The 19,583-nt window shown below is 39.7% G+C and overlaps 1 protein-coding gene across 1 annotated transcript in view; it reads left to right on the top strand.

Moving 5' to 3' along the window:
- LOC110157360 (membrane-associated phosphatidylinositol transfer protein 2-like) overlaps positions 1 to 19,583 on the top strand; it is a 30,580-nt gene that overhangs the window by 6,530 nt on the left and 4,467 nt on the right. The window contains exons 4-20 of the mRNA XM_055153333.1: positions 997 to 1,189; positions 13,625 to 13,839; positions 14,375 to 14,496; positions 14,579 to 14,812; positions 15,200 to 15,538; positions 16,007 to 16,102; positions 16,228 to 16,332; positions 16,408 to 16,472; positions 16,548 to 16,638; positions 16,721 to 16,874; positions 16,948 to 17,137; positions 17,216 to 17,335; positions 17,409 to 17,620; positions 17,695 to 17,870; positions 18,346 to 18,516; positions 18,635 to 18,775; positions 18,901 to 19,053. Of these exons, the coding sequence (XP_055009308.1) occupies positions 1,112 to 1,189; positions 13,625 to 13,839; positions 14,375 to 14,496; positions 14,579 to 14,812; positions 15,200 to 15,538; positions 16,007 to 16,102; positions 16,228 to 16,332; positions 16,408 to 16,472; positions 16,548 to 16,638; positions 16,721 to 16,874; positions 16,948 to 17,137; positions 17,216 to 17,335; positions 17,409 to 17,620; positions 17,695 to 17,870; positions 18,346 to 18,516; positions 18,635 to 18,775; positions 18,901 to 19,053 (2,662 nt within the window). The 5' untranslated portion in view covers positions 997 to 1,111. The remainder of the gene's footprint in view (positions 1 to 996; positions 1,190 to 13,624; positions 13,840 to 14,374; positions 14,497 to 14,578; positions 14,813 to 15,199; positions 15,539 to 16,006; positions 16,103 to 16,227; positions 16,333 to 16,407; positions 16,473 to 16,547; positions 16,639 to 16,720; positions 16,875 to 16,947; positions 17,138 to 17,215; positions 17,336 to 17,408; positions 17,621 to 17,694; positions 17,871 to 18,345; positions 18,517 to 18,634; positions 18,776 to 18,900; positions 19,054 to 19,583) is intronic.

Raw genomic sequence — 19,583 nt, forward strand, 5'->3', positions numbered from 1 at the left:
TCTTATATTCTTAAAACTGCCTCTCTCTTAATTATACCAATTACTGTGCTGGCGTGTACTTTTTCTTATTTTAGTGCACATAGTAAGTGTGCAAAAGGATTAAGTTAAACACACATCCCAGCCCCATTGCATATAACATTTGCAACTATCATTACCAACTTGGGTGTAAATTAAAAAAGAAGAAGAAGAAGAAGAAAGCATTCATACATATACAAGGATCTTTGAAGAAATAACATTTTCAAACAATGCAATTGTTATAAAATTCATGATTTAGGTTTTTGAGTTCAGTTTATTTATTTTAGTTATTTAGTTTCAAAATCGAGATACTGTTCAGTTCTGTTAAACTTGTCAAGAGGTTTTAGAGGAAACTGAAAATTGAACTGCTTAACCAATACAGGAAGCGTGCAAGAACATGTTTGTAGATGTCTAAACTGCAGAGTTTACCAGGTTTATAAATATTTAAAAGATATGCTGTTGTTTTAGAGGAAATTATCTCCCTTTGAATTATTGCAGACTTGATTTGAGAATAAATGTTTCAGACCTTTGTTGGATGTCTAGAGCATTCCAGTGTCACATAATTAAACTTGTGCAATGTTTTATTGCAATCACTCTTACGTTAATGTACCTCATATTAATTCACATCTGCCATGTGAGCCCAGTCTGGGGCCATTTTTTGCTCCCAATCGAAATCTCACTTCAACAAGTTTATCTCTGAATTAAAGTAGATGATTTCATTCATAAGGTGACAGTGTACTATCATTAAGGGTAAGTGTGCAGACTGTCAGAGCAAGGATTTAGGTTGGTGGAGGATTTAAGCGAGGCCAGTGGATTACCTGGTAATAGATCGAGTGGGCTGGAGGACATACACAGGAAGTGTTGTCTTGGACGTGGGTCAGAAAAGGAGGGGTTAATCCTTGAAGCGACATTTTCCACAGTGATTCATTAATTCTGTTGGAAACTAACCTTTAAAAACCCACTTTCTTGTCATCTTTTTAGGTGTGGATCCCAATGACTCCTGTCTATCTTTTTGACCATGTTAGTCAGGTCGTGACTTGAACCATCAGGCTCCTCTTGTACTCCTCACGGTGTGGACCAAAACATAAAGACAACCATGCTGATAAAGGAGTATCGCATCCCCATGCCCATGAGCGTGGAGGAGTACCGCATCGCGCAACTCTACATGATTCAGGTAGGTGATTTTATTCTTATAACATTAGACACTATTATTGGAACAGGGATCATTTGTGCAGGATGTACAAATTGTTTGGATGGTTTGTGTGGATGCGGGTAGGTTCATAGTTAGTAGTGTCATAGGGTACCAGAACAAGAGGACTGGAGAAAGGGTCAGTGATCTTGTGTTGTTCTGCAAGCCAGCTGGTGCTCCATATGCCATGTGGATTATATATTATTTGATTTCATAACAGTTGTTTCCAAGCACAGACAGACGTCTATCTGCTGTTGTGATGTGTTTTGGAGGTTCGAATGAGCAGTTTGCTTGCTTAAGGTTATTGTTGAAAATATTCTGGCATTTGGCAGCAGCATAAATATTCATGTAATACATCACCAGAGCAAAAGTATGTGTATTTTACTGTAGTGCAAGTTTTCATCAATTGACCCTAACATTACAAATGCATAATGTATTTGTATATCACTGACAGATAATTTGACTGGTACCTCTGTATTTTTTAAACAGATTGATATCATTCCCCACACCCATTGCGTCTCAAGCCTGGCCAAACATTATCGTTTTTGTCAGTGATGCATGTGAAATGAAGGAGCTCTTTGGTCACCTATGATTTACAAATGAAATAAAATGTATTTCACAGAGATTACCCGAGTGCCAGAAAAAAAATAATATTAAAAGTCTGAAAACTTGCTCAGGGCTAATCAGAAACATGGAAACAAATGGCCACAAAAACAATAATTTTATTTAAAATCTGTTTTTGAAACTTTTTAAACCACCATTTTATTAACATTAACTATTTTATTAAATTAACATTTAGCAGAAACTTGTGTTTTAAATGTGGCCTCTGCGATGCCTTTGAACTCTTAATGTTTGAAATTTTCAAAAAGTGAATGGGACCTAAATTTTTTCACCACCAAATTTGTTTTTAAATATTTTCAGCAGTATAGCATGTGCATATCCAGACCCACATGCTTAAACTGTGCTCCATTTGTTCAGCCTTCACTGTCTCAGCCATCAATGCTAAACGCTGCCATAATCTTTTGTGTATGTTGTGAAAATTATGTATTATGGGAAGCATAGAGTTATTTAATCCTAACACTAGGAGTAGGGCTGATCAATTAAGACATTAAAATAATAATCATCATTATTTAAAGTTAAACTGAAATCCAGATTATATAAACTATTATTTTCTTATAGATAGACTGTTGTTTATGTAGCTGAACCGTACAATCTGTGAACAACTTTTCCACTCAAGAAAAGTATGTATTGAATGCAGTTGAAGAGTTAACAATAATATGGATTAGTAGATTACACATTTTTTTAAATTGTTGTGAGTAGTGAGAAATACGGTTATTTGCATAGCCCTTGATCCCTAATGAGGAGCTGAACATTTTACCTCATGTTCCTTAGGGATTACATTGTGCATTGCAAAGTCATTTTCACTCATTATTTCACTAAACATCTACGATTACCTGACCTTTAATGAAAATCATAAACAGGAGGGGTGATCCACCTTTTTAGTGAGACTGTAGTTTTGAGGAGTGCAACCCAGATAGATGCTAACCTTGTGGTGTCATATAAATTATTCAGGGCCAGTGCAGCCCAGGAGGAACATGGTCCTCAGAGGAATCAGCCACATTACCATTCAACATGAGAGGACCACACTGTTCCAAGCAAGCCCATTTTGTGATTTCTTATTAAGTATATTTTAATGATTTTAATTTTTGCTACTGGGATAGTAATAACAATATTTTTGTACACATTTTCCATATTTGTGTTCCTCAGTTTTACCAAGGAATACAATTTCTACTTGGATACTAGATAATAGACATATGTTAACAATAATAAAAATAATTCTGTCATAGACACACAAGTTTGTGTGTATCTATAAGTTTGTTAAAAGTAGCGCCTGAACCAGATCTGACAGTTGTAGACTATATTATATTTCCTATATGTGTAACATGTTCCAAACATTTTCAGTACCTTTTCTTGACTATGGCAGATTCAAACATTCGCTGGTTTGTTTTTTTGTGAAGTCACTTGATGAGTTCTGACACATGGATGACAAGTTTCAGAAGAAATTGTATGGAACTGCAATGCAGTTTTACCTTGTGTCAACAGGTAATTACATAGTAGTTGTAACAATGCTGAAAGTGTGTCCAAATTCTACCTCTTTAGATCAACATTTAATCTTTTTAATTAAGGAAGTATAACGTGAGTAATGTTTTACAGAGTTGTATCTTTTTATATTATAAAATAATGAACACTCTGGATAAAACCAGCTTTGAGTTCAATGGATTTTAGTGTGTTTTTTTCTGACTCCTCAAAAGTGAAGTGCTCTTCTCAGCAGCATACACAGCAGCATCCTCTGTGCACAAGCGTATTGAGTTGACACAGAAAAATCGAATGTTATTCCTGTGAGACTGACCTACTGTAGTTACTATGCTGACAGCAGGACTGCACATAGACAGTTTGATTATGTTAAGCCTGATGGAATATGTTACTTTAGCAGACAAGAACTTGCAATTGCATTTTGTTGAAGCTATCATGAAGTAAGGTGAACTACATAATACTTAAAGGTCCTTAAGTTGGTACTTGACTTCTTTATGACAGTGGACTCTGGGCCATTGCCACTAAAACCCATCTCTGCTCCATACCACTGCAGAACAGATGCAGGCTTGTAGATGCTGATTTGAGGCTCTCAGCTCCTCACCTAAATTACATTACCTGCTCAATTACAGACATTTTCCAGCAGTTTGCCTCCTCTGACCTTCATTACAGATATCAGCTCCCTCACATCGTACTGAGAGGGGCTCTGTGTTCAATGTTAAGTCTCATTCTTGACCTGGAGCATCCCACACTCGCTTGCTGTTAATAATGATCAGGCTCATCTGTATTCATACTGCTCTGTTCCTCGACCTCTTGTCCATTACAGTACAGGAGTGAAACAGCTTTTCACTCAGCTCTTAGCAAACAGGAAACAAGGTCCATTGTCATATAATTCTCTCTAATTCTCTCTGATCTCTGCACCAATTGCTCCAACAAGATACAAACACAGTGAGTAATAAGTAATCACATGACATCACAATGGCTTCAGAAATGGGCACCCCTATTCAACGCTCAAAATAAATAATTAAAAAAGATACAGAATGTTTATGGAGCTTCCTCACAAATAATGATAAGGTTAAACATTTATGGAGTTTGGTTATTTCTTCTAAAAATAATACATCTCTCATAGTTATATAGTCCACTGCCTTACATCTGAATTCTTGACAACACAAACAGCTACAACAATGCAACTTCTATATGTATTACCGTGGTATTATGATTTTCCATTTGTACTGTCCTGTTCAGAATGAAATTAATACGACCAGAAAAAAACTGGGAAAATCTTGTCCCATGAATGTATAAACTGATGAGTGAATGAATGAGATTCCTTATGCCCATGGAAACATTATTCTAGTCTACTCTTATCATATGGCAGGTTGCATAATCTTATAGAGCTCCGGACCCCACGTGACTCACGGTGGGCGGGCCGCCATTTTGGCAGTAAAAATGGATAGCACCACCGCTGAAGCTTTCAAGCCATCGGAGTACTCAGGTCACTTTAATTCACAAGACATTGAGGTTTAGATCAAAATTAAATGGATTAAACATTATGACCGTATAATGCCCCAGGGGTGTTTTTTAAAAATATTTCCGCTGAAGAAGACGTCCCAGATCCGCAGTACATCGCCAAACGAACCAAAATTGGTCCGATTGACATGCCTCTGTTTCCTGGTAGAACAGCAATACCTCCAATTATCAACACCGATGTTCCCTGTTAAGACCACGGGACATCCTCATCTCAAGAGTCATCATGAACTCGTAAAACACAAAAGCACGGGTAACAGCAGCAGCAACAGCAATAAAGAGGAGCACTCACCGGTCACCGCAGCTCAGATCCCTCAGGACGGGGTCTGCGGTCTGGTCCTCCATGTGCTGGTTCCAGACCAGTGCTTGATGGACTGGGTCTGAGCCGTTCCGTGTCATCGTCTGCACGCTGGTTCCGTGCGGGAAAAGCGAGAATGCACTGTGGACTACAGGTTTGGACAGGCCACTCTGGTCCTCCGCGCTCAAGAACTGCGGCTGGTCCCGAGGTGATGCAAAGCATCCGGACAGGCGTGAATCCAATTTGGTGGGCTATATGTTGTTCTGAGCGTCCAACCTCCGAGCTCTTGGTTCCTGGGGAACGTTCTTGTCAGGCCAAGGCTCCTGACACCACTCCCCGCTCCAGCTCCTCTGGTTTGGATCTAGTCCAACTGTAGCATTTCTCACACTAGGCTAAAAGCAGGACATTTTTAAAGTTGAATCAATTGAATATGGCTATTGCCATAAAATTATTTGGTTAATTATAAGCCTAAAATAACAAATGCTGGTTGCTACTTTGGAGCCACACGTTCGCACATTGGTTCTTGCTCTGATCTTTGTGTATTACTTATCTGTATTGGAAAATTGTTGGCAAAATAATTCGGAAATGAATCGCGGCTGCGTCTGGAGAACAATCTGTTATTGCGCTGGAGTCGTACAGCGCGAGTCAGCCGATCTGCCGATTACTGCCAAAATGGCGACACCTAGTGCCTGGAGAGCCGGTATGATGTCAGCTCCCGGAGCTCTATAGTGTTAAGGTTGGCGGCATACTTTAAAAAATGTAATCCTGGTTTTGGTTCTGGGAATAATAGCTTTTGGGTGTGTCCTCTTCTTAGAGTCTTCTTATTTTTTCTGTTGAAGGGGGTCCCATATGAGCCTTCTTACCCTTGGCACCAAGCAAGATTGTTTATGGACCTACTTATTAGTAGATAAATTGGAATTAATATGTGTGACTGCTAAGTTTAGGAAATATCAAGTAATAAATGTTATTGGAATTATTTACTCCCCTCCACTCAACCATGGACAGCTTTTTATGCAGTCATGGTATGTTTACAAACTGATATCATCCTCTGTCTGTGAGCTTAGACAGAGTGAACTCTTAAAGGATTTGTGAAGTAACCATCTATTGCAACTCTGAGGACAAAGTTATAGACTGAACCGAAAGTGAGAATTATGGTATCACTTAGGGGTGGGCGATATCTTGATATTTTAAATACATCGAGATATTTTTTAAACACAAAGTGGATTTTGACATATCGTATGTATTATATATATTGATATAATGCTTATATTTAATTCTGCTTTCGCCACTTTACTTGTTTGCCTTCTCTGTGCTGTGCTTGCCCATGCTCTCCCCGCCTCTTTGATTTTGTTGCCCCTCCCCTCACGTGTCTCATTCACTACTGCTGTGAATGATGAACATTGGTGACAACCAAAAGCTTCTAGGACCACAAACCTTTTCCACCATTTACAGACAAGGCCATGAGCAGCACAGAGAGTCACAGAAAGAACACGCATATTCCATCAACTGAGTCGTGTCTTTTAGTCTGACAGAAGCTGACCGCATCAGGCCACAAGGAGCGAGTTGTTTTTTTCAACGCAAATTAGCCATGTGGTTTTAAGTTTTGTTTCTGTAAAATGTAAATGTAGCAAAACTGCATTAAACACATTATAATATCAAACAGGCTGATGTGGCTATATTGTAGTTATGGTTTATATGTAGTAAAGTTTAGTAAAGTAAAGTTTATTTATACATGTAGCGGTCCCTCAGATTCAATAAAACGCAGAGAGCTTCGACTGGTGCGAATATTTTACTGATTTCAGCAACATCAAACAGCACCGTGAAAACTACACGGAAAAGAAAAACAGAAAACATGAATATTTAACAATAAAATCAAATATACTAACATAAATGGTAAATAAACTAAAATTCACCACATTCACTAATACATATAAACAAACAAACAAGTACCTCGAAGCATTGATCTGGCAAGTTCTGCAGCTATTTACTTCTGGAGGGATGTGGTTGAACAGGTAAGGTTACGGTGCCATCTACTGGACTGGCTGACTTTTACACTCCCACCAAATCATGTATAATAACCAAAAAACAAATACATGATTTCCAGCTTACAAATGTCAACATGTCACAGTACAGTTTACAAACAGCTCCTCTCAGACTAATAAAGCATCTAAGGGCATTAATGAATGTGTCTGTGGACATTTCAATGTGGACTGCACGAGATGAGAGACAAGTGAGAAGTAATCCGTACCTTTTGTGCTCTTTGCGGCTTTGCTTTGTGATGAATATGCCAAAGCAGTCCATTCCACAGTACATGAATGGTTCTGAGATTTCAATTCATTCTTTTGGTAGTTCTGACATGCGTTGTTCCTTGGTTGGGCGTCTAAGCTTTCGGCATTGCACACATTTGTTTATTAACTTAGCCACCTCTTTACTTCCACCAATCACCCAGAATCCATTTGCTCTCAGTTCCATCAATGTTTGGCTTCTGCCCTGATGACAGATCTTGGAGTGAAAGTGTGACATGACCAGTTTAGTTATATGATGGTCTTTAGGGAGAATGATGGGGTGTTTCAATCCTTGACTAAGTGTGGATTTCTTCAGTCTGCCCCCAACACAAAGGAGCCCCTGGTCTAGTATGGGACTGAACCTAAATAGGGGACTTGTTGTGGGAAGATTTTCTCCCACCGTCAACTTTTCCAGCTCTTGGGGAAATGCTTGTTGCTGCAGAAGGCTGATAACTGTGTCTGCAGCCTCTTTTCTTTCTTCAACAGTTACAAGAGTGAGGTATTGTTTTTATTTGGTCCGAGTCTCTTGATTCTAGCGATCACTTTGAGAAGCGTTGACCAGCTAGAGAACTTTGTGAGGCGGCTTAGAATGTCATTTTGTTTGTCTGCATTCGTTGCAAGCGTCCTAACCGTTCTGACTTCTGGATCTCCAACTAACAGTTCAGTTGTTGTGTTAGATGGGAACGGGATGTCTGGCTCCCACAGAAACTTTGGGCCTGACAACCAATCAGTTGAAATTATTTCTGATGCACTGAGCCCTCTGGAGGCATGATCTGCGGGGTTATGTGCTATGCTAACATAATGCCACTGTTCAGGATCAGTCGTTTGTCTAATGAACTGGACACGATTTGAAACAAAAATGTGGAACCTTCGTGCCTCATTATTAATGTAAGCAAGGACCACTTGGGAGTCAGTCCAGAAGTGTTCTTCATCAACATGCATTTCAAGTTCTGATTTAAGCATTACACTGAGTTTAGCTGAAGTGACTGCAGCTGAAAGTTCTAATCATGGTACACTTATGACCTTTGTGGGTGCAACTCTCTCTTTAGCAATCACTAGACTACAGTGGACTTGGTTTGTGTCATTTTTGTATCTCAGGTAGGAGCATGCACAATACCCTACGTTACTAGCATCATTAAAATGATGTAGCTCAACTCTTACAATGTTCTCAAAATCAGAGGGGTGGTAGCATCTGGAAACAGTGACAGTCCTTAAAGATTGCAAACCCCTTTTCCATTGCTCCCACCGTCCAAGTAATTTGTCAGGAATGGGATCATCCCACCCAATGCCTCTGCGACATAACTCCTGCAGAATGCTTTTGCCACTCAGGGTGAAAGGGGCTACAAAACCGAGTGGGTCAAACAGGGATGAGATAACAGACTGAATGCTTCGGCGGGTGGGAGGTTGTTCTTTTGTGCTGGTATTAAAACTGAAAGTGTCATTTTCAATGGACCATTGGATTCCAAGCACATGGTCTTCTGAGGCTGGGTCTGGTTTGAGATTAAGCAGTTTAGTAGCATCTGCTCTCTCGGAGGGTGCAAGATGGGAAAGCGCGTTAGTGTGGCTTGAGTTGAATTTGTGCAGGTGTAAGCCTGCGAGTTTGCACAGCTCTTGGGACTCTGTTATAAGTTCTCTGACCTCTTTGACTGATGGGACACTTGTCAGCCCATCGTCCACATAAAAGTTCCTTTCAATAAAGTCTGAGGCTTTGGGGTAGTCAGATCTGTGCTGCTGTGCAAGATATTTAAGGCCAAAATTAGCGCACCCGGGTGAGGAACCAGCGATAAACAAATGAACAGCCATTCTGTATTCTTTAGGTTCTGTGTCTAGCTGTCCATTTTCCCACCACAAGAATCTCAGATAGTTGCGCATTTCAGGACTGACAAAAAACTGATGGAACATTTTCTGTATGTCGCAGATTATTGCCACAGTTTCCCTTCTAAAGCGACATAACACTCCTACCAAAGAGTTAGTCATATCGGGACCGGTAAGGAGTGTATCATTCAGACTGATGCCAAGAAACTTTGAAGAAGCATCAAAGACTACTCTTAATTTTGTCGGCTTCTTCGGGTGGTACACCCCATGGTGTGGGATGTACCACACGATTTCACCCTCAGACACCGGGGGGGCTAGTTCTGCATCACCACTTTTTATAATGTCATTCATGAAGGCTGTGTAATGCTCATGGTACTGTTTGTCAGCCTTTAGCCTTTTCTTAAGGTGTTGTAGTCGCACAGTGGCTAGCCTTTTGTTGTTTGGGAGAGTGGGTGAGTGGCTGTCTTTGAAAGGGAGGGGCATTTCGTAGTGTCCATCAGGCCTTTGCACTATTGTGTCACTTAGAAGTTGTATGAAGCGAACGTCATCTTGAGACACATACTTGTCCTCATAATGGCTTTCATTAAAGTCTAACTCTAAAACCTTAAGCACATCAGTAGCTAATGGTGTGGGCATTTCCTTTACCGTGATACGATGCACAAAACTTTGATTACCTTGTCTGTCTAAATGGGGATTTGCTGACCCAATAATACTCCAGCCTAGTACAGTTTTCTGAGCAAAAGGCTCGTTTACTTGTCCGGTCACAACCTCCAGGGGAGCTAAAGCTGATGGGCAGTCATATCCAATTAATAAACCCACATCACAATCTTGCAATGGTTTCATTTTATCAACTAAGCCTCTTAGGTGTGGCCACTGAAGTACAGTTTCTCTGGTAGGAATATCTGACTTGTCAACAGGGATAAAGTCCCTTGAGTATGCTTGATTTATTTGTACATGGGTATCTGAGTCAAAACCACGCACCTTTAAGTTGCAAGCAAGTTTATTAGCTACAACAGTGTCAACAGAGGTCATTGTACTTAACTTTAACTGCACTGGTTTAGAGTCTACCTTTAGTTCAGTGGCTAATTCTCCTAAGATAAAGGATGCATCACTTTGGGTGTCAAGCAAGGCATAAGTAAGTATTTCTTTCTGGGGCTGAGAAGCAGCTGACACAAAGACTGGTACTCTGCTGGATGTGGCAGATGTCTTCCTTGTCAAGACATGGGCCATGACTTTATGCACTTCTTTGTTTGTACTTTCTTCTGAATTCTATGTATTTTCATTTGGATTTGATTTCTTCACCTTTTCTGTGTGCAGACATGTTGGGTGGCGTCGACCACATTTACCGCAGGAGTGGCGTGCTTTGCATTCTTTGGTTACATGGCCTTTTCTGAGACATCCGAAGCAGAGGTGATTCTCACAAATGAATGCTGTCTTTTCGTCACTGGTCTTTTCTGCAAAGGTGGAACACTTGACTATGCCGTGGGTGTTGTCACTGCAAAACAAACAAGGTGGCTTAGGTTTGGGGGTTACTACTGAAGGCATGTATGACTTTGCTTGGACAGTAGTGTTGAGTGCTTTTGCTCGCTTAATGACTCTCTCATCTGAAGCCTTTTCATTTATTAAGAATGGTGAGGCAATGGGATCGCAAGCTACTTTAGCTTCCCTTTGTATAAACTCTGTGAACTGGGCAAAACAGAGATATTCTTGATTTTTATCCAGCTCATCCACCACAATGCGACTCCATCTTTTTACAATCCAGTCAGGCAGTTTCTTTAGGAGCTTATGGTTTTCTTCGCAATCGGTAAGAATGTCTAGACCTTTTACTTGAGGAATGGCCTCGGCAAAACTCTGTAGGAAATCTGCAAACTCTCTAAGTGCTAGGGGGTCATTTGCATTTATCTTTGGCCATTTCGTAAGCTTAGTTCTGAAAGCTCGTTGAACTATGAATGTGCTGCCATACCTTTCCTGTAGTACATCTCAGATGCCCCGATATGCCTGCTCAGAATTACGAAAGAAATACCCCTCTACAGCTTTCTTTGCTTCACCTGCAAGATAACGTTTAAGGTACAGCATTTTCTCACATACAGGTAAAGGTTTACTGCCTATTAGTGCTATGAAGGATATTTTCCAGTCCATAAACATTAGCGGGTCACCACTAAAAATGGCAGGCTCGGGTATAGGTAGGCGATTTAGACTTAGGGAACCTGCAAGATATTGAGCTAAACTGAGCTCTTGTTGACCTGAGAGAGTGTTGAAAGGCTGAAAGGCTGGTGCCTGTGGGTTTAGGGAGGGCTGGAAGGCAGTGTTACCTCTTACAGGATTATCTGAATGGTGGCTTGACATATCTATGTCTACAGACCCATCTAGGGCATTGTAAGCTTTTACTCTCGCAGCTGGCACCTTCACTTCACTGTCTGCCTTAAGCTGTTGTAGTTTAGTTTTTTCCTCCTCTAACTTTACTTTAATTTCAACTTCCTGTCTTTTAAGTTCAGCATGTACCTGATATTCTCTCATTTTCCAATCACTCTCTATTTTGGTCAGTTTAGCTTCTTGTGCAAGTATTTCCTTTGTCACTTTAGCTTGTTCCATTTTGACAGCTAGTTCAGCTTCAGCATCTGCACAACCACTTCCAGAAATCTTTGACTTAGCTGCTGAAAGGGTTGTTTCAGTTTTTGTGTCTCCAAATACTGAGCCATAGTCTTCTTTGTTAAGTATCATTCTGACTCTTTCTTTCTCAAGCTGATCATTGAAAGCTTCCTCTATAGTGTCAAGCCGTTTTTGGATGAGCTCACATACATCAGTTGTGATCACATTGCATGCATCCATCCTTTTAACAATGTCCTGACTCATGGAGTGGTTGCGGCAAATAGGCTCATAGTTTTGTTTGACTAGATCGTGCTTAGCTCTTATGCTATGGCTGGCCTCATTGAGTTCCTCTGCAGAACAGGGACCCTTTAACTGTGTTCTGATTGCTTTGGCCAACTCTTTCCAAGTTTCATAAGCTTTGCTAAATGTCTTTTCATGTTTCTTTGCCTCCTGTTCATGCATCTCTTTGCCCTTTTCACTTAAGTTACGTATACGGCTACTGCATCTTAATTGTTCCAAATTGTTAATTTCTTCAGCCGAGTCTAACATTTTGGTGGCTTATGTTATATGATTTCTTTTGGCAAAATGTGTAGACTTGTAATAAAATTATAACTCCAAACGGTGGCTGGTGATGAGTAGCGATGAACAGACTGCAACTTGACTGGCGAAGAGTTTCTCTGGGTTGGCGAACAGCTCCACCGGTCTGGTGTCAGTCGAGTTTTCACTGTAGCAGTCCCTCAGATTCAATAAAACGGAGAGAGCTTCGACTGGTGCGAATATTTTACTGATTTCAGCAACATCAAACAGCACCGTGAAAACTACACGGAAAAGAAAAACAGAAAACATGAATATTTAACAATAAGATCAAATATACTAACATAAATGGTAAATAAACTAAAATTCACCACATTCACTAATACATATAAACAAACAAACAGGTACCTTGCTCCGCTGTCTGATTATTAAATGTATGATGTATTAAACAAAATTTTGATAGTGGTATGACACATGTCTCAAGCATTGATCTGGCAAGTTCTGCAGCTATTTACTTCTGGAGGGGTGTGGTTGAACAGGTAAGGTTACGGCGCCATCTACTGAACTGGCTGACATTTACAATGCAGAAGATTTTAATTAATAATCTGCTGCAGTGTAGAACTTGTACAATAGTATCTGGAAACGGTTGGTTTGAACTGCGCAGTGGATTGTGGGATGCCTTATAGCTCCTTACTGCTGGTTAGGGACATGGATCTTAAATGTTAAAGGAGCTGTTAAAGTTATGTTTATCAGACAGTTAACAGAGTTGAGATGAGCTTGAGTTGAGTTGTTTTAGTTTTGAATGAAAATAAGGCAGTATGTATTATTTCTTCCATTATTTTACAGTTAAATTATTATTTTAGTATACAGGGATTTTTTTTTCTGTTGCAGAAGCACTTTGTTCTTGCAGGAACTGCCTACCTTTTTGCTCTTCAAAAAAAAAGACCTTGTGGAATTTTTTGTCATTTTTGTTTTTTCAGTAGTTTTGGGGGGATTATTTTTCCTGTACAAATATCAATGTATATATTGTATTTTGAGATATAGCAAAATATATCAAGATATATTTTTTGCTAAATATCGCCCAGCCCACACTATTACTTCTGATACTTGGAAAAGTATAACAAACATTTTTGAGGCTGTTGTGTTGTCCATTCTGTTGGAAAAGCAAAAGATAATAACTGAAGAGTGAATGGTAAGAGCAAATAGGCTTTATTTGAGAATTTTGCTAGAACCATGATTTATCTGTAAGTCATTGTATGTTCTTGTCTTGGTGTGTTTTTACAGAAAAAGAGTAGAGAGGAGAGCTGCGGTGAGGGCAGTGGTGTAGAAATCCTGGAGAATAAGCCTTATGAGGATGGACCCGGCGGTTCGGGTCAGTACACACACAAGGTCTATCACATTGGCAAGCACATCCCCTCCTGGTTCTGTGCCATCTTGCCACAGGCAGCGCTTCGAGTGGAGGAGGAGTCGTGGAACGCTTACCCATACACACGCACGCGGTGAGAGTGCAACATCAGTTACTTATGAAATACATTCATGTCACAATCACTAGCCAATAAAACCACCTCAAACTAGTATTTAGTTAGGGAAACACTGATCCTATGAATATTATATATATATATATATATATATATATATATATATATATATATATATATATATTATATATATATTTTTTTTTTTTTCATTTATTATTATTATTTTAAAAAAAATATATTTATATATATATATATATAAAATATATATATGTATATATGTATGTGTAAACTTACATATGGCACTATCTCTTTTTTTGTATTATTTGTATACTTTTTTTTGTATTATTACTGAAAATGTCACAAAAAGGTAAAATAATAATTAATACTGCTAAAACAATTGTAACAAGCTCAAAATAATTAAATTTATTGAACCAAGTAAATGAAAATGGTTGACAGACACATTTAAAAATATTTCTGATGTTACTTCCCATTATTACAATAACCTAGTCAAAAGTATGTTTTATTTCACTGAGCAATTTGTTTTTTTGATTTTTAGATACACATGTCCATTTGTGGAGAAATTTTCAATAGACATAGAAACATATTATAAACCTGACACAGGAAATCAAGTGGATGTTTTCAATCTGTCCTCTGCTGAGAAAAGAGTAAGGACAATAGGTAAGTTTAGACATCACCAAAAACATACACAAACACTAAGACAATATACTTTCTTATGTTTGTTTCCTTTGGATAATCACAGATCCCATAGACATAGTGAAGGACTACATTGCCCCTCATGAGTATTTAGTGGAAGAGGACCCTAAATTATATCAGTCAATCAAGACCAAACGGGGGCCACTATCTGAGGACTGGATTGAAGAAATCAACCAAAACCCAGGTCAGAACCCAGTCATGTGTGCCTACAAGCTCTGCAAAGTGGAATTCAGATACTGGGGGATGCAATCCAAAATCGAACGCTTTATACATGATGTTGGTAAGTGTTTTAGATGTGTGTTATCTGTGTGTTGATATCAATGTGTTTTAGATAGAGTAGTGTCAAATGTGTTTACAATTGCTTTAAAATTGTTAAATATCTTTCTCTAATTAGTAACAAATTATTTTAATTAGTGCAAATGATACGTTTATGAGAGAACTGAGAAATCAGAACATGTTTAATAGTTGAGAGCTGTGTTTTAGTGAGAATGGAGTCTGTAGATCAGACAGATAAAACTGTAGGCTGGACCCATTTCCTGCCACTTTGGGTTTTATTGCACTAATTTGAGACCAGTGCCTCTCTTAAACCCTTTATCCTTATTTACTTCTTTTCCTAGTTAATCATTTTATTTGAGCCATTTGATGAAACCTGTTGTTTGTGATTCAGGTCTGCGTAAAGTGATGGTGCGGGCCCACCGACAGGCGTGGTGCTGGCAGGATGAATGGTATGGCCTGACCATAGAGGACATCAGGCTGTTAGAACTGGAGACTCAGCTGGCTTTAGCTAAAAAGATGGGTCAATACAGCCTGAATGAGGAGGGAGGAGCAGAGACAAATGGCTCTTCTCTGAGTCCAGACCAGGAGCAGGGAGCAGGGACAATGGGACCAACCGCAGAAAATGAGGGAGGGGCAACTAAAATGGTGGAATCACTGGAAACAAGAGGAGAACTCACCAAACAATGGTCGACGTCTTCCAGATCCTCCAACCGCTCGTCCAAGAGAGGAGGTTTGCGTTACATTTCTCAATGAGAACACAGTTCCTTTGTTGTTTCATAGAGGCAATGTCAAAGATTTTATAAGAAAAATAATCCCATGTGCATACTGTATATTAGAGATAGGTCCATTTATTGGACATATATATAGGACAGGCCGATATTTAGTTTTGGCCATCCAACTGCCAAAAGAATCCCCACAAAGCTGTACAAGGAGTGCAAAGAGATAATTGCACAGAATGTGACGACACAGCCCTCTTATAGGTTTAGGCTGTGGGTGATTTTGTATTACATTTAAATTAGATATTTTTGGAAAATTATCTAAATCTGCCAGTAATATCAGCTCAAAATTATCAGCAGAGCTTATCGACCATCAGTTGCTATGAATTCTAAATAATTTACATCTGCACCAGCCACGAAAAACCCATATGGGTCGATCTCTACTGTATATGTACTGTATTACTTTTCTTTACGCTCTGCAGGAAGTCCCTCACACCAAAGCATATCTGAATGGAGGATGCAAAGCATTGCTCGTGACTCAGAGGACAGCACAGATGATGAATTTTTTGATGCACATGGTAAATTTAAATGAGTTTAATAACTAACACAGTGTACGGATTTTACTTTTATCGTTTACTGTAAGTTTTATAAAGCAATATATTTTATATCACCCCTTTTTACCTTATCCTTTAAAATCATACAGAAGACTTTTCTGACAATGAAGAAATATTTCCCAAGGAGATTACAAAGTGGAGCTCAAATGAGCTAATGGATAAAATTGAAACAATAGAGGTGGATGAAGCACAAGGTGGGTATCTTACTTAGTAGAGAAGCTGTATTGTCATTGTTGGTGATTAAATGTTGTTTTCTTTTGTCCACATAGAAACCTTATATCAGGATTCAGGAGGAGAGTATTCTGTTCTAAGTAATGAGGAGACACACATAGATGTATGCTTTATTTTGTAATCTTCATTAATTAAAATTGGAGGAATCTACAAAATGTCTTGTTTTTGTGTCATCCAGGATGGTTCATCTCAACAGTGTCTTCAGGCATCCAAAATTCATGTCCTTATTTTGGTTCTTCATGGAGGAAACATTCTGGATGCTGGCTCTGGTATGATCAATGATATATTTTTAATCAGATACCTGTTACAATTTGAAACATATTGCAAAAATATATTATGGTTTATTTTTAGGGGACCAAAACAGTAAACAAGCAGATATAAACACTCTGAGTGCTGCTTTTGACACTGTCATGAGGGTTCATTACCCCACAGCACTTGGCCGCATTGCCATTCGGACAGTTCCATGCCCAGCTATTTGTGTGGAGGCATTTTCTCTTGTCTCAAAGTAAGGAAATATCTTAAACTGATTTTGTGATGCTCATTACTGTATTTAACAAGTTATTTTGTGTGTTTGTCAGTCTTAGCCCCTACAGCTATGATGAATCCTGTCTATCCAGTAGTCAGGACCATATACCCCTTGCTGCACTGCCCCTGCTGGCAACGTCAGCCCCTCAGTACCAGGACGCTGTAGCCACAGTTATCCTGCGAGCCAACCAGGTGTACAATGACTTCATCAAGTCTTTAGAAGGGGCTCCATTTACTGGACAAGTGAGTAACAGTAACACACTGAAATGGTCATGCATGAGAACTCAACATCTTTTCAATAACGTATTTTCTGTTTGGCAGGTGTGTGTTATTGGGGACTGTGTCGGTGGGATCTTGGGCTTTGACGCTCTCTGCAGTAGCTCAGTAGTTGTCTCTGAAAGCCAGAACAGCAGCAGACGAGGCAGTGCCATCAGTGTGCAGGTAAGACTATTACTATCTCATACAAGGTTTTTATGAAAAAAACTGTTCTTGTTAATTAATGTCTGCCTTTCAGGACACAGACCTCTTGTCTCCAGGTATTGTGATAAACAGCATCTCCCCATCTTCACCAACTCTAGAAGGAAGTCGACATCTCAGCAGAAGCAACATTGATATTCCTCGAAGCTCAGGCCAAGATGATCCCAAGAAACAGCTCCCTCGCAAACGCAGTGACTCCTCCACATATGAACTTGACACCATTAAGCACCATCAGGCTTTTCTTTCCAGGTTAGAACACCGGAAATAAACAATATAAATTCACATCTGCAGCAGCTTTTAAGTCTGTGTTTGTGTGTGAACAGCCTTCACTCCAGTGTTCTCCATGGCGACCCTGGATCACGACGCTCCAGCAACAGTACTATGCTGGAGGGAGGCTCTTTGGGGAAGTTTGACTTTGAGGTGACAGACTTCTTCCTGTTTGGGTCTCCCCTGGGACTGGTGCTTGCACTGAGGAAGACTGTGGTGCCCTCATTAGATGGTACGGATATGTTTAGCCTTGTTTTACTAACAGTTACACACTAATCAGTACAGGTATATTTAGTAGCATGACTATGTCTCGATGACATTGTTATAAAGTTATAGAAATGCATTATAGCAGGTGTCTTGGTTCAGAGGGTGGGTTTGTGATCTCAGATGTTCAAACTAGTTGCAAGATTTAGAACGGAAAGAAAAATAACTTTGAGACTCAGAGATCCCAAACAAATTAATGTCCTCAGGGATGACAGAGTATTGTCACAGCTGTTCTATTCAACATCTGTACAAATTTGGTTTATTAACACTTCTAAGTAAAATAATGGATTCAAATAAATGTTCTCATTCAAATATAATCATGAAAAGCCAATAAAAAGTCTCACCAGAACATTAAGTAGGGGTTCTTAAATGTTACACAGCACATCTCATTGTCATCAGGCCTAAAACGTGAAGGCAAAATATAGATATTGTCTCCTATCTAGTGTCAGCCCTGCGCCCGGCCTGTCAGCAGGTTTATAACCTCTTTCATCCTGCTGATCCTTCTGCATCGCGCCTGGAGCCCCTCCTGGATAAGCGCTTTTACCTGCTCCCACCCTTTAACATCCCACGATACCAGCGCTTTCCACTGGGGGATGGTCACTCAGCACTGCTTGGTGAGGCTTCCATTGAAAACTGATTGATGTAATCATAATCTGTGTAACATTGACTTGTAATTTGTGTTGCCTTATATCTTGTTTGACACTTTTTTGTCCTTGTTCATTGCACCTGCAGTTGAAACAGTTCAGAGTAACCCTCAGCTCCTGATGGATTCTGGAAGTGGAATCCCCAACCGCCTCCAGGACGGAGTCGTCACTGAAACCTCTATTCCAGTACCTGTGCTTAACTGGCAAGTCACACAGCCCCAAATTGACTGTGAGTACTGTATAGTAATCTTGTGATTCATATATGTTGTACTAAAAACAAGCATTATTGGGATTATTTTCAACAAAATAGTTACCCTTTTAAACTGAAATTACTTTTTTGTTTGTTCTTTTCAGTGGATTTGCTTCATTCTCACTCCTACTCTGATGGCCCATGTCCGTCACCAGGGGCGCCACACCTACGTTGCACCCGCAGGGCCAGCGAGGCCAGCATTGCTAGTCAGGTGTCAGGCTTAGCTGACTCATATACCGCATCCAACATTGCCACAAGTAAGTTGACCCCTGCTCTTTTTTTTTAACTAAAGCAGGTTGTGCAGGACTGTACATTTACATGTCAATATTCTCATCTGCCTACTTGAGCAAGCACACTTGAGGTAAACCAGTCTAAAAGGTCCAGTCTGCTCACCCATCTGGTTCTGCCCTACCATAAAGTAATGCGCACACCGTCACCTCGGTTGTGCAAGAAAATTGCTCAGGTATTCCATATACACAACAGTGGCACGGAGCCTCCCTTGGACCTGAACACTGACTACGCTGATGTCATCTGTGACCTGACAGATATCAGCTCCACCCCCCCATCACCAGGTGTACTGAAGAACATAGAGCAAGGTAGCCTTGGAGCTGTAGTAGAAAGCCATCTTCTTCCCCTTTGTTTTCACTTACCTGACTGCTCTGATTTAATTGTCTTATAGCTGGTAAACAGCCATTAGATCCTCAAGTGCTATAGCCCTATAGTCTGAGCTATGCACATTGTGTTCTAAACCACTTCTGCTCAATATCATTTTATACTTAGACTAGAA

The sequence above is a fragment of the Boleophthalmus pectinirostris genome, unplaced genomic scaffold, assembly GCF_026225935.1.
Source record: "Boleophthalmus pectinirostris isolate CB_2022bp ecotype Guang Dong unplaced genomic scaffold, ASM2622593v1 HiC_scaffold_18, whole genome shotgun sequence".
NCBI lineage: Eukaryota > Metazoa > Chordata > Actinopteri > Gobiiformes > Gobiidae > Boleophthalmus > Boleophthalmus pectinirostris.